Source organism: Polypterus senegalus, chromosome 4 (assembly GCF_016835505.1).
Source record: "Polypterus senegalus isolate Bchr_013 chromosome 4, ASM1683550v1, whole genome shotgun sequence".
Lineage (NCBI taxonomy): Eukaryota > Metazoa > Chordata > Cladistia > Polypteriformes > Polypteridae > Polypterus > Polypterus senegalus.
In genome coordinates this window covers 2,493,967-2,507,687 of record NC_053157.1, presented here as the reverse complement: position 1 = coordinate 2,507,687, position 13,721 = coordinate 2,493,967, and the positions used below count along the sequence as shown (strand labels likewise).

The following is a 13,721-nucleotide window of genomic DNA, read 5'->3' as shown; positions in this document are numbered from 1 at the left end:
TACTTTCAGTAAACTTAATGTGTAAATATTTGTATGAACACTAAAAGAGTCAACACACTAAGACATAAACTAAAAATGTTTCACAATGTGTCCCTGAATGAAGGGAGGCTCAAATTCAAAAGTACCAGTCAGTCTGTGGTGTGGCCACCAGCTGCTTGAAGTACTGCAGTGCATCTCCTCCTCATGGACTGGACCAGATTTGTCAGTTCCTGCTGTGAACCCACTCTACCCCACCCTGCAAGTTCCTGGACATTTCTGGGGGGAATGGCCCTAGTCCTCACCCTGCGATCCAACATGTCCCAGACGTGCTCAATTCCTTCGACGATAAACACGAATCCGTCCATCACCCCTGGTGAGACAAAACCGTGACTCATCAGTGAAGAGCACTTTTTGCCACTCCTGTCTGGTCCAGCGAAGGTGGGTTTGTGCCCATAGGCGGCGTTGTTGCTGGTGATGTCTGGTAAGGACCTGCCTTACAACAGGCCTACAAACCCTCAGTCCAGCCTCTCTCAGCCTATTGTGGACAGTCTGAGCACTGATGGAGGGATTGTGTGTTCCTGGTGTGACTCGGGCAGTTGTTGTGGCCATCCTGTACCTGTCACGCAGGTGTGATATTCGGATGTACCGATCCTGTGCAGGTGTTGTTACACGTGGTCTTCCACTGCGAGGATGATCAGCTGTCTCCCTGTAGCACTGTCTTAGGCGTCTCACAGTGCGGACATGGCAATTTATTCAGCAGTCCTCATGCCTCCCTGCAGCAGGCCTAATGCGCGTTCACGCAGATGAGCAGGGACCCTGGACATCTTTCTTTGGGTGTTTTTCACAGTCGGTAGACAAGTCTCTTTAGTGTCCTGCGTTTTTAGAACTGTGACCTTAAATGCCTACTTTCTGTAAGCTGTTAAGGTCTTAACGACCATTCCACATGTTAATTCATTGATTATGGTTAATTGAACATGCATGGAAAACATCGTTTAAACCCTTTACAATGAAGATCTGGAAAGTTATTTGGATTTATAAAACATTATTGTTGAAATACACAGTCCTGAAAAAGGGACGTTTTTTTGCTGAGTATATATATATATATATGTATATATATATGTATGTATATGTATATGTATATGTATATGTATATGTATATATATATATATGTATGTATATATGTGTGTGTGTATATATTTGTATATATGTATGTATATATATATGTCTATATTTAAATATGTGTATATATATTGTGAACGCTGGCCCCGGCACAGACAGACGGACATCATATTTTGCACCCAACACACTTTATTTACACTATGTACAAGTTTAGCGCACTCACGCAACCCCAGTGCCTCTGCACCGATTTCCCCAAAGTCCAGGCCCACAGTCTTTTGTGCCTTCCTGGCCGCCTCCAGTCCTTCCTCTTGCTCAGTCCACTTCCACCCGACTTCCACACAATGACTGGAGGGAGGCGGCCCCTTAAATAATGCCCCGGATGAGCCCCAGGTGCTTCCGCCATCTGTTCCTTGGCCACGCCCAGCGTGGCGGAAGTGTCGGCTGCCTTCCTGGCAGCTCTCCGGCGCCACATAAAGTCTTCCCCCCGGCACTTCCTGGTGTGGCGGAAGTGTCGGCTCCCGGATATTAGGCACTGGGCGCGCCTGGCGGTGGCCACGGTCCCTGCAGGGCCGGGCTTCCATGCCCTGTACCCGAGGCCCCCTGCCTAACCAGGACAGACGCCCCCACTCTGTCTGGAGGAGGCACTCGCCTCCTCACGCCCTCCAAGGTGTCCCGGCCGGGCTCCAGCCCCAGCCGCGGACCGTACGGGATAAACCGGCATCGGAGCGCCGCCTGGCGGTGACCACGGGCCCCTACAGGGCTGGGCTTCCATGCCCTGTACCCGTGGTCCCCAACAGAACCAGGACGGACGCCCTGCGGTGTGGAGGAGGCACAAGCCCTCCTCTCGTCCTCCAAGCCCCGCCGGGCTCCAGCTCCGCCGGCGACCGCATGGGATCAACCGGCATCGGGGCGCCGCCTGGCGGTAACCACGGGCCCCTACAGGGTAGGGCTTCCATGCCCTCGACCCGTGGCTCCCAACAAAACCAGGACGGACGCCCCCTCGCGGTGTGGAGGAGGCACAAGCCCTGGGGCCCGGCCGGGGACCACAATATGTATATATGTATGTATATGTATATATATATATTGTCAGGGATGCCAGGGGCCATGACCCGGCCGGGACGCCAGGAGGGACCAGAAGAGGGTCCGAGCCCTGCCTGGATCACGTGGGGTTTGCCTTCCGGGTTGCTTTGGGGGCCACGGGTCAAGGGCATGGAAGCCTTTCCCTGTAGGGGCCCGTGGTCACCGCCAGGAGGCACCCCAGTGCCTTGGGGACCTGTTACCCCAGCACTTCCGCCACACCAGGAAGTGCTGGGGGGAAGATTTATGACGGCGCCCGGAGAGCAGCCGGGAGGACAGCCGGCACTTCCGCCACACTGGGGCGGCCAGAAGAAGATTGCCGGGAACACCTGGGGCTCATCCGGGTCCTCTATAAAAGGGGCCGTCTCCATTCATTCGAGGCTAGAGTCGGGTGGAAGAAGGACAAGGCAGAAGAGAGTGGAGGCGGCCCGAGAAGAAGGCATTGTGGCCAGGACTGAGTGTCATTTTGGGGTTTGTGCACTTTATGGACTTTGGACTGGGTCTGAGTGACCATTATTATTTGTGTAAATATTGTAAATAAACGTGTGGTGGTATTTTAACAACATGTCCGCCTGTCTGTGTCCGGGCAAAGTTCACATCTGGCGTAGCCGGCAGGATGCTCCGCCTGTTTCAAGGCGGGGACCTGATCAAAAAAATATAGATGTGAACTTTGCCCGGATGACAGGGGCAACGACCTGGCCGGACGCCGTGAGGGACCGGATGTGGGTCTGCGCCCACCCTGGATCACATGGGGGCCGCCTTCCTGGTTGCTTTGGGGGCCACGGGTTAAGGGCATGGAAGCCCCACCCTGCAGGGGCCCATGGTCACCGCCAGGAGGCGCCCCAATGCCTTGGGGACCTGTTCCCGCAGCACTTCCACCACACCAGGAAGTGCTGAGGGAAAGATTAGGAAGGACACCCGCAGAGCTGCCGGGAGAACAGCCGGCACTTCCCCACGCTGGGGCGTGGCCAACGAGGGAATGCTGGGAGCCAACTGGAGCTCATCTGGGAGAGGATAAAAGGGGCCGTCTCCCTTCATTCGAGGCTGGAGTCGTGTGGAAGGAGGACAAGGCACGAGAGAGGTGTGGAGTCGGCCCGAGAAGAAGGCATTTGTGGCCAGGACTGTGTGTGTTGGGGATTTGTGCATTGAACTGGGTCTGGGTGACCATTTAACTGTAAATATTATTGTAAATAAACACGTGTGGTGGTGAGTAACAACATGTCCGCCTGTCTGTGTCCGGGTCAAGTCCACTATATATATATATATATATATATATATATATACAGTATATATGCCAGCAACACTCATGACAATGACAACACAATTACATTGTCAATCATGTTACGTTACTATTAAAATGTTTCCTTTTCTTTTTCATCACTTCTTTAACACACTACTTCTCAACGCTACTTTCAAAACATTTGGCCACGGCCATCATGTGTGTGCGCATGGGAGACGGCTTAAGAGCTTTGGTGATGGTAATGATCCACCAGACCAGGGGTTGGCGCTGTATACTAATGCCCTCTCTTCTCCTCCCCCCACTGAACAGAAGATTGACAGCCACTCCATTTCTGATGTCGCTTCCTTGTCAGTCCGCCTGGACCTTCCCCTTCCTGCCACTTGAACTCATAACCTGGAAATCAGCCATCTTGAGTCAGTTCTGTTATGAATTTGCATCTGTGAAGACGTTTCTGCAATTGTTGCATCTTTTTTTCATTTGCTTTAAGCCTTTCAGTTATACGAGTTCGCCAATGCGGTGTCCCAACTCTTTATCACTGGTGATCTCCTATTTTACAATACACATTTGTGTATACAAATATATCATTAATATTACTGCTGGTTAATTTATACTTAGTTCATTAAATATATTATTAATCAGATATTAAATATATAATTCATTATATATTTAACATGATAATTCATATGCCATTGCACAGTTTCCATACCCTAAGCATAATAAAACATTTAAGATGCATAATAAAAAACAGACATTGCATTGTGGAATCACAAGTGAATGAGAATTGTGCAACTCGTAATGATTCATTCACTAATCCCACAAACGAGAATCTTTAACTGATGTTCAGCTAGCAGCTCATTCACGAATCAAATGAGTCGAGAGTCGTCATTCTAGCTCATCGGTAGTGGCAGTGAAACGGAAGGCGATGACGACATCACGTAAGACATGCATGCACTTTAGCTTCAGTCTTGCTGAGCTCACTTGTTCGTGCTCACGAGTTGATTCATATGATTCGCCGAAAACAGCTGTAAAGAAAGAACGAACAGCTCACGAATTGCCCGTCACTGGTCTGATCTTGCTAACACACTACAGAGTGCCTCTGACTCACTCGATTTGACATTTGTTTGCTTCAGGTCTGACAAATTGCAATACCTTTTTGCCTCCATTTTTTCAGTCTTTTTCTGTTATAAATCCTTATATTTATAAAGAAACTATTGTGCCCTTTTGTCCACAAGCCTGGGGTTTACGGTCACCCTTCTCTTTTAGAGCATTTTTACCATAAGGTGTGACGTTTCTTGTATTTTGAGCTTCAAGCCAGTTTTTCTTTTCCATTTTAAGGCTTAGTCTGCTGCTGGCTGGTGTGAACCTCTTCTGGGTTGAGTCTGTGAAGCGTAAAGGTCTGCCTTTGGTGGAGTTTTGGAGGCCTCCCACCATTTTCACCAAGTCTTTTAACATAAAGCCGATCCCAACAATGATTTTTAAAGATGGGGATGCTTACCTGTGTCAGGACCACCGTGTGAGCCTCTCCACACCTCAGACGTGCAACACCAATGGAGCTCAGCGCCGGAATGAGACACGGGATGAACCTGCCTGGAAAAGAAGAAGCCGTCAGCCACTCTTCAGAGTCACAGGGAGCCACAGCCAATCCTGACAGCAGGACCCTGACCAACAGAAGGCCCCAGTCTATTCTTGTGTAACACAGGGTTGGCATCCCCATCAGAACCTACTCCTGTTTTATACCTGACGTCACTGCCGCAGGGCGCCAGCCTCAGTCCGCAACTATTTTTGATATTTTTAGATTAAATAATTAACGATTATTGCAGGGTCATTTCTATGTTTTCGCTAGCAAGGAGGAGGCAGAAAATGAGTTAAGAAAGCTGATCCCGGGACTATTCTGATACATAATTGTGAGTCATGGCGGTAAATGATAAAGCTAGGATTAATAATCTACTGTCTGATCTATTTGTTTTAAAATACGGGTTTTTTTATCAGCATATATTCTCATATTCTTATATTATTATTATTATTACTTACTTACTTATTACTTATCATTACTTAGTATTACTAGGGCTAAATGTTTATGTTTTATTGTGCTTAATTACGTTTTCCTCCTCTTTTTTCTTTTCTAATTATTTCATGTGTACCCTAAATGAGACTGTTCAATATCATACCCTTGGTTTACTGTTATTGCTATTACTGCATTAAGACTTGTTATGCTTGTTTTGGACACATCTTTAACACCATCACCTGGGTTTATTATCTGGGGATATCATCTTAATGCACTAAAATTGCTGAAGATTATATGTATGTGTATGTGTATGTATATATATATATATGTATATATATTAAGTGCAAAATTCTTTTCTTTTTTTTCTTTTTCCTCTTTTAAAGACTATATTGGTAACAGATATCTCTATCTTTTAACCTTAAAGCGCCACTGCATGGGGGCTTGATGTGCTTTGGACGTGCTCTGTCTCTGGGTATGTCAGAGGACTGGGACTGCATGAAGTGGGTTTTAGCCTCACCTGGGGAGGCAAAAAGGGAGGGTGGGGGTTAAGGGGAAGAGAAAGAGAGCAGGCTTGATCTATATCTAATCTATCATCTCAATCTTTATAATTATAACTATCAACGTAATAATAAGCTGCATGGCAACAACTCTTGGGGGAATAGGAAATTAAGACCTAAACTATTTCACTTCCAGTTAAGACTATAATATGACACCAAAAACTCAGAATCAGTGTCTCCATGATGGGACAGTTAACTTCGTAAGCTGGAATGTTAAAGGCCTGAATCACGAATTAAAGAGAAAGAAAGTACTTTCTCACCTAACAGGTCTAAATGCTAAAATAGTATTTTTACAGGAAACCCACTTACTAAGTAAGGATCAGTTCCGCTGCAAAAGACTGGACTGGCCAAATGTTCCATTCTAGTTTTACAAAGAAAACTAGAGGGGTGGGAATTCTCATACATAGAACAGTACCATTTGTAGCATCAGATGTAGTATTGGATCCTGAAGGGAGATATGTGATGGTCATGGGAGACTTATCTAACTGTAAAATGATTTTGATAAATGTTTATGCACCTAATGTTGATGATAAGGAATTTATACAAAATTTATTTGCATCCATTCCCAATCTGAACACTCATAAACTTATAATGGCTGGGGACTTTAATTGTGTTCTAAATCCACTTTTAGATAAGACTTCCTCCACAGGGGAACGCAACTAACACCGCAAAGATAATTACAAAGTTTATAACTGATCACAACTTATCAGATCCCTGGAGGTTTTAAACCCAAATTCAAGAACATATTCTTTCTACTCACCAGTACATCATTGCTACTCAAGGATTGATTACTTCTTTATAGATAATAACTTCTTGCCTAAGATTAAATCTTGTAAATACGATGCTATTGTTATTTCAGACCATGCTCCGATGATCTTGGAGCTGAAATTACTAAGCCCCATACACTCACCCCGCAGATGGCGCCTCAATCCGCTTCTATTAGCTGACGAGAATTGTACTGAATTTATATCCAAACAAATCGAATTCTTTCTAGAGACAAATACATCCCCTGAGATCTCTGCAGGAATACTCTGGGAAACTCTTAAGGCCTTCTTAAGAGGACAGATTATCTCATATCTTTCCCACAGAAATAAATCCGCGAAGAAAGTAGCAGAGATAAAAAGTAAATTACTAAAATAGATGAAGAACATGCCAGACTACCAAGCGAGACTCTACATAAGAGGAGGCAGGCTCTACATTCAGAATTAAACCTCTTGACAACTAAAGAAACCGAACAACTAATTTACAAATCCAGACATCATTATTATGAACATGGAGAGAAAGCTAATAAGCTTTTAGCAACAAATTCACAAGCAAGATGTATGCAACGCAATCTCGTAATTACTAACACTAATGGAGATAAAATCATCGAACACAAAAATATAATGTACACTTTTAGAGACTACTATAAATCCCTATATACTACTGAGTTTAAAGAAGACAATATACAATCTAATGCATTTCTGGATAAATTACAGATACCACAAATTGACGCTTTTAGTGTGGAGGACTCGATAAACCTCTGTCATTATCAGAATTACTGGATGCTATAAAGTCACTCCAAGGTGGAAAAGCAGCAGGCCCTGATGGCTACCCTGCAGAGTTTTACAAGAAATTCTCCGCTCAGCTAGCTCCCCTCCTATTAGCAACATTTACAGAAGCCAGAGATAACCAATCTCTTCCACAAACCTTTCGCCAAGCACTAATCACTGTCTTTCCAAAACAAAATAAGGACTTATTACAATGTGCATCATACAGACCAATTTCACTTCTGAATAACGACGTTAAAATACTCTCTAAAATCATAGCTAGAAGGATGGAGAAAGTGCTCCCTCGTAATATCACAAGACCAAACTGGATTTATTAGGGGCCGACACTTATCTTCAAATCTTCGACGCCTGTTTAATGTAATATACTCACCAACTAAATCAAACACCCCAGAAATATTATTATCATTGGATGCAGAAAAGCATTGACATGATTGAATGGAAATACCTTTTACTATTTTGGAGAAGTTTGGGTTTGGCCCAACATTTGTGCATGGATTAAATTACTGTATACTAACCCAGAAGCTTCAGTTTGCATCAATAACATTTGCTCAGACTACTTTAAACTAGAACGTGGCACAAGACAAGGATGCCCTTTGTCACCACTGCTGTTTGCAATTGCCATTGAACCACTGGCAATACATTGTCGAAATACTGATCAGATAAAGGGGATTAGCAGAGAAGGACTGGAACAGAAAATCTCATTATATGCAGATGACATGGTACTGTATATATCGGACCCAGAAAATTCTGTGCCTGCAGTCTTAGCAGCACTCACAGAATTTCAAAAGCTCTCTGGTCTCAGAATTAATCTGAATAAAAGTGTACTCTTTCCGTGAATTCTAAGCATATAATATTAGATTAGACACCCTTCCTTTTATCATTGCAGAACAGTTTAAATACCTCGTAAACATCACAAGTAAACATAAAGCTCTTTATCAACAAAATTTCGTCGTCTGTATGGAAAAAATTAAACAAGACTTGCATAGATGGTCAACCCTTCATCTCACACTAGCTGGAAGAATTAACACTGTTAAGATGAATATTCTTCCTAAGCTCCTTTTTATTTCAAAACATACCAATATACATTAATAAATCGTTCTTTAAGCAATTAGATTCAACAATAACCTCATTTATTTGGAATTCTAAACATCCACGCATCAAAAGAGCGACCCTACAAAGACAAAAGGCAGAAGGCGGCATGGCTCTACCTAACTTCCAGTTTTATTACTGGGGCAAATATACAGTCGATAAGAACCTGGACACAAATAGAAGAACATACACAGGCATGGACCGCAATAGAAGTAAAATCCTGCAGTACTTCTTTGTATTCCTTGCTTGTGCTCCAATAAACACACGCTATCGGCAATACACTAATAACCCAATTGTGCTCCACTCACTTAGAATCTGGAACCAATGTAGAAAGCATTTTAAGACGGAGAAGCTTCTTTCTGTGGCACCCTGCAAAAGAACCACCTCTTTCAACCCTCACAAACATATGCAGTTTTTAATATCTGGAAAAATTTGGAATTAACTTGCTTAGAGATCTTTATATAGACAACGCCTTTGCATCCTATGAACAATTACATTCCAAATTTAACATTCCAGCTACAAATTTCTTTCACTATCTTCAAATCAGGAACTTTGTTAAACAGAACCTTCCAGATTTTCCTCATCTTGCACCCTCATCCACGCTGGAAAAATTATTGCTCAATTTCAAGGAGTTAGACTCCATCTCTACAATATATAAAATCCTTTTACAATCCCTTCCTTTCAAAGATCCAAGAGGACACTGGGAAAATGACCTCTCAATTAATATATCAGAAAAGGAGTGGAAAGTAGCAATGCAGAGAATTCACTCAAGCTCCATATGCGCAAAGCATACAATTATACAACTCAAAATTATATATCGAGCACATCTGTCTCGACTAAAACTCTCCAAAATGTTTCCAGGGCATGATCCAACCTGCTAACGTTGCAACCAAGCCCCAGCCTCACTAGGTCACATGTTCTGGGCCTGCACCAAATTAACATTATTCTGGACAAAAATTTTTAATTACCTCTCAGACAGTCTTGGACTCACAATCCCTCCTAACCCATTAACAGCTGTGTTTGGGGTTCTTCCAGAGGGTCTTAAAGTGGAGAAAGACAAACAAATTGTGATTGCATTCACTACACTGTTGGCACGCAGACTTATTCTGATAAACAGGAAGAACCCAAACTCTCCTCTTTAAGTCAGTGGGAAACTGATGTGTTATATTATTTAAAATTGGAAAAATCAAATACTCAGTTAGAGGATCTGTGCAGACTTTTTTCAAAACATGGCAGGATATAATCAGTAATATTTTGAAATGAGTTTATAAAGCACAGAGAATTTGTTGATTTAGGTATTTTTTACAAGCCTTAAATTTTACACCATTTGGCTTGCTCTCTCTCTCAAGGGTGGGGATCGATCTGTTCTTAGCATAATTCTTTTTTTTGTAAAACTTGATTGCTATGTATTGATTGTAATAAAATTAATAAAATAAAAAAAAATAAAAAAATAAAAAATAATTAACGATTGCAACAAAGAAATGAATAAAGAAACCTTGGGATACTACAAATGAAATCCAGTATTGACTCAGGATCTGAAACTGTATGTGTGGATGGTAGAACACTGATGACAGCAGGTGAGTGACAGTTACGAAAGAAATGAATAACACAGGAGAGCAAGCTAGAAGCGAAAAATGTGATAAATGTGGAGAAAAGTAAACTAATGAAAACAACAAAGGAAGAACAAGAAGGGAAACAGGGATACAAATCAACGGAAAAAAAACTAGAACACGTGTCAAATTCGGAGTACCTGGGAGTAAGTACAGTCATCTCTAACTTCACGATGGAACCGACCAGAGTGTTGTTACGCATTGATGATTCCCATGTTGTATCGTAATCATCCAAAAATTTGATGTCAAGATTTTGATGAATCTCGACGTTTTAGACCTCCCTGACTTTCTCGAATACAAAGTGTAGGGAAAGTATTGGAATCGTCCAAAAATTACATTTCGAGATTTTGATGAATCTTGATGTTTTAGACCTCCTTGAGTCTGAAAATACCATTTGTGTAATTATGTGTGTGTGTGTGTGTGTGTGTGTGTGTATAAACACAATAACTTGAGTACTCTTTCACTTCATTCAACCAATTTTTGTGTACACGTATGAGGTACAAATTGTAGATTTCTATCAACTTTTGGGCGATTTCCGCTAACCAGAAGTGGTACTTTACCTTTTATTCGTGCAGCTGCAGAGTCCGATTTATTCAACTTTACTTTTATAATAATTGTTCAATGTATTATTGATTTGATTTGATTTGTTGTTGATGGTTCTTTAATGTACATAATATCAAAACTGAATCATTGTCTCATGGTTTGCTCCTCAAACATCCATCCCCATATCTGAGTACACGAGAAAGTCCACGGGGAGACCACTCCTGATTTTTTGTCTCTTTTTGGTTGTTCATTACACCTTTATTCACGGTTACTTTTCAAAGTTCTCGAGCTGAACCATTCTTGTTTCTTCCTCACATCACGGTCAATATGCCTTACCTCAGGGTACTCATTTTAAGATGTCAAGCTCCTGTTCCACTAGAGAACTAGCGAGAACGTTTTTTGAAAAGCAACCGGGAGAAAAGACAGAACTTAAAAACCAAAAAGAGTCCAAAATCACAAGACCAAAAAACAAAGTCAAAAACAACCAGCATACATTGAGGCCGGAGAAAAACGTTCTGGAAAAAGACCTGCTTTGAACAAAAGGATGATTGGCAAAGAGCGTATCTGGAATCCACCAACTTGGATATGAAATGACATTTGTCAGAACAAATCGCAGCACAGAAACTGCACGTGTTAAAGTAGTTTAGTAAATGCAGACAGAGGCCGTCTATCTGTTCTCATCCTCTTAGATCTGAGTGCCGCATGTGACACCATTGATCACAACATTCTTAGTCAATGGGTGGGCCTCTCTGGCAGGGTTTTAAATTGGTTTGAATCCTACCTGACAGGTAGAAAATTCTTTGTTAGTTGTGGTAATTGTAACTTCAAGACACCTGATATTCTATATGGTGGTCCACAAGGCTCTATCCAGGTCTGCTGCTCTTTTCGATTTACATGCTTCCGTTAGGTCAGATTATCTCGGGGCACAACGTGAGCTACCACAGCTCTGCTGATGACACACAGCTGTACTTATCAATAGCACCTGATGACCCCGACTCTCTTGATTCACTAAGACAATGTCTGACTAGTATCTCAGAATGGATGAATAGTAATTTGCTCAAGTTAAATAAAGAGAAAACTGAAATTTTAGTGATTGGCAATAATGGATATAATGAGCTTATTAGAAATAAACTGGATACATTAGGATTAAAAGTCAAGACGGAGGTAAAGAATTTAGGGGTAACCGTTGACTGTGACGTGAATTTTAAATCGCATATTCATCAGATCATTAGGACAGCATTTTTTCACTTAAGAAACATAGCAAAAGTTAGACCTCTTATATCACTGAAAGATGCTGAGAAATTAGTTCACGCGTTTGTTTTCAGTCGACTAGATTACTGTAACGCACTCCTCTCAGGACCACCAAAAAAAGACATAAATCAGTTACAACGAGTGCAGAATGGAGCTGCTAGAATCTGAAATAGGAAAAGAAAATCCGAGCACATCTCTCCAGTTTTGATGTCACTACACTGGTCACCTGTGTCATTCAGAATTGACTTTAAAATACTGCTTATGATTTACAAAGCCTTAAATAATCTCCCTCCATCTTATATATCAGAGTGTCTGACATCTTATATTCCAAATCGTAACCTCAGATCCTCAAATGAGCGTCTGCTTAGAATTCCAAGAACAAAACTTAAAAGAAGTGGTGAGGCGGGTGGACGGCCTTCTGCTGTTATGAACCATAAATCTGGAATAGCCTGCCAGTAGGAATTCACCAGGCTGATACGGTAGAGCATTTTAAAAAACTGCTAAAAACTCATTACTTTAACATGGCCTTCTCATAACTTCATTTTAGTTTAATCCTGATGCTCTGCATATTCAATTAATTATCATTATAATTCCTGGTGGCTCTGTAATCTGTACTAACCCCTACTCTCTCTTCTGTTCTTTTTCCAGTTTTCTGTGGTGCACCACCACCACCTGATCAAAGCACCGTGATGTCCCTCCATTGATGGATTAAAGGCCAGAAGTCCATGTGACCGTCATCATCAAGTCCTTCCATGAGAACCCTGAATACCATGAGGGCTTATTAAGGTCATTGATGTGAGGTAGAATGCCTAGAGGGGGCTGGTCAGGTGGTCTCATGGCCTCAGACCCCCTGCAGATTTTATTTTTTTCCCTCCAGCCATCTGGAGTTTTTTTGTTTTTTCTGTCCTCCCTGGCCATCGGACCTCACTTTTATTCTATGTCAATTAGTGTTCTCTGATTTGAATTCTTACTTTGTCTTTTCTCTTTTTCTTCATCATGTAAAGCACCTTGAGCTCCATTATTTGTATGAAAATGTGTGACAGAAATAAATGTTGTTGTTGTTTGTGATGGGTGGCCAACTGACTGGAAGGACCAGGGGAGAGGGCATTGGTGAGGCAATACCTCCCCTGGGACACTAGAGGGCAGCTCTTCTGGGCGGCTGTGGCACCACGGATTCCTGCAGGGAGTTTGGTGAAGCCATGTTGGGTTCTGTAGGGACCGCCAGGGGGAGCTGCAGAGCCCTATAGAGGACCTTCAGCACACCTGGGTGGGATTCCAGGTAATACTGATGAGCCACCTGGAACTCTCCCGGGCCTCACTCCATTGAGTCGGGAGGAAGAAGACAAAGCCTGAGGAGGAGCGGAGGCGGATGGACTGACGGCAAGAAGGGCCTGCGAGTTGGTGTGTTGGTGGTCTGTGCACTTTAAACTGTAAATAAACATGGTGTTGTGTTGAACCCGTGTCCTGCCTGTGTGTGTCTGGCTTAGGGTGGCTCACACCTTCTTGATGACTTTTTAAACCATCATGTAGTTGACTAAGGTTACGACCTCTGAGGACACGCCCCCTAGCAACACAAGAAGTTTCCTAGCGACAGGAGCACAAATGGCCCCATTGTGAAGTGACAACAATCTCAGTGCAAATGGCTCAACTAAAGGTGACAGTCTTGGAACCAAGTCGCCAATCCACGCAATAATCAATAAT

At 42.7% G+C, this 13,721-nt stretch overlaps 1 protein-coding gene across 2 annotated transcripts in view; it reads right to left on the bottom strand.

Moving 5' to 3' along the window:
- The window catches only part of LOC120527088 (probable E3 ubiquitin-protein ligase HERC6), a 95,997-nt gene that overhangs the window by 75,345 nt on the left and 6,931 nt on the right, over positions 1–13,721 (bottom strand). For both annotated transcript variants that reach the window (XM_039750153.1, XM_039750152.1), the window contains exon 5: positions 4,911–5,002. In XM_039750153.1, the coding sequence (XP_039606087.1) occupies positions 4,911–5,002 (92 nt within the window). The remainder of the gene's footprint in view (positions 1–4,910; positions 5,003–13,721) is intronic.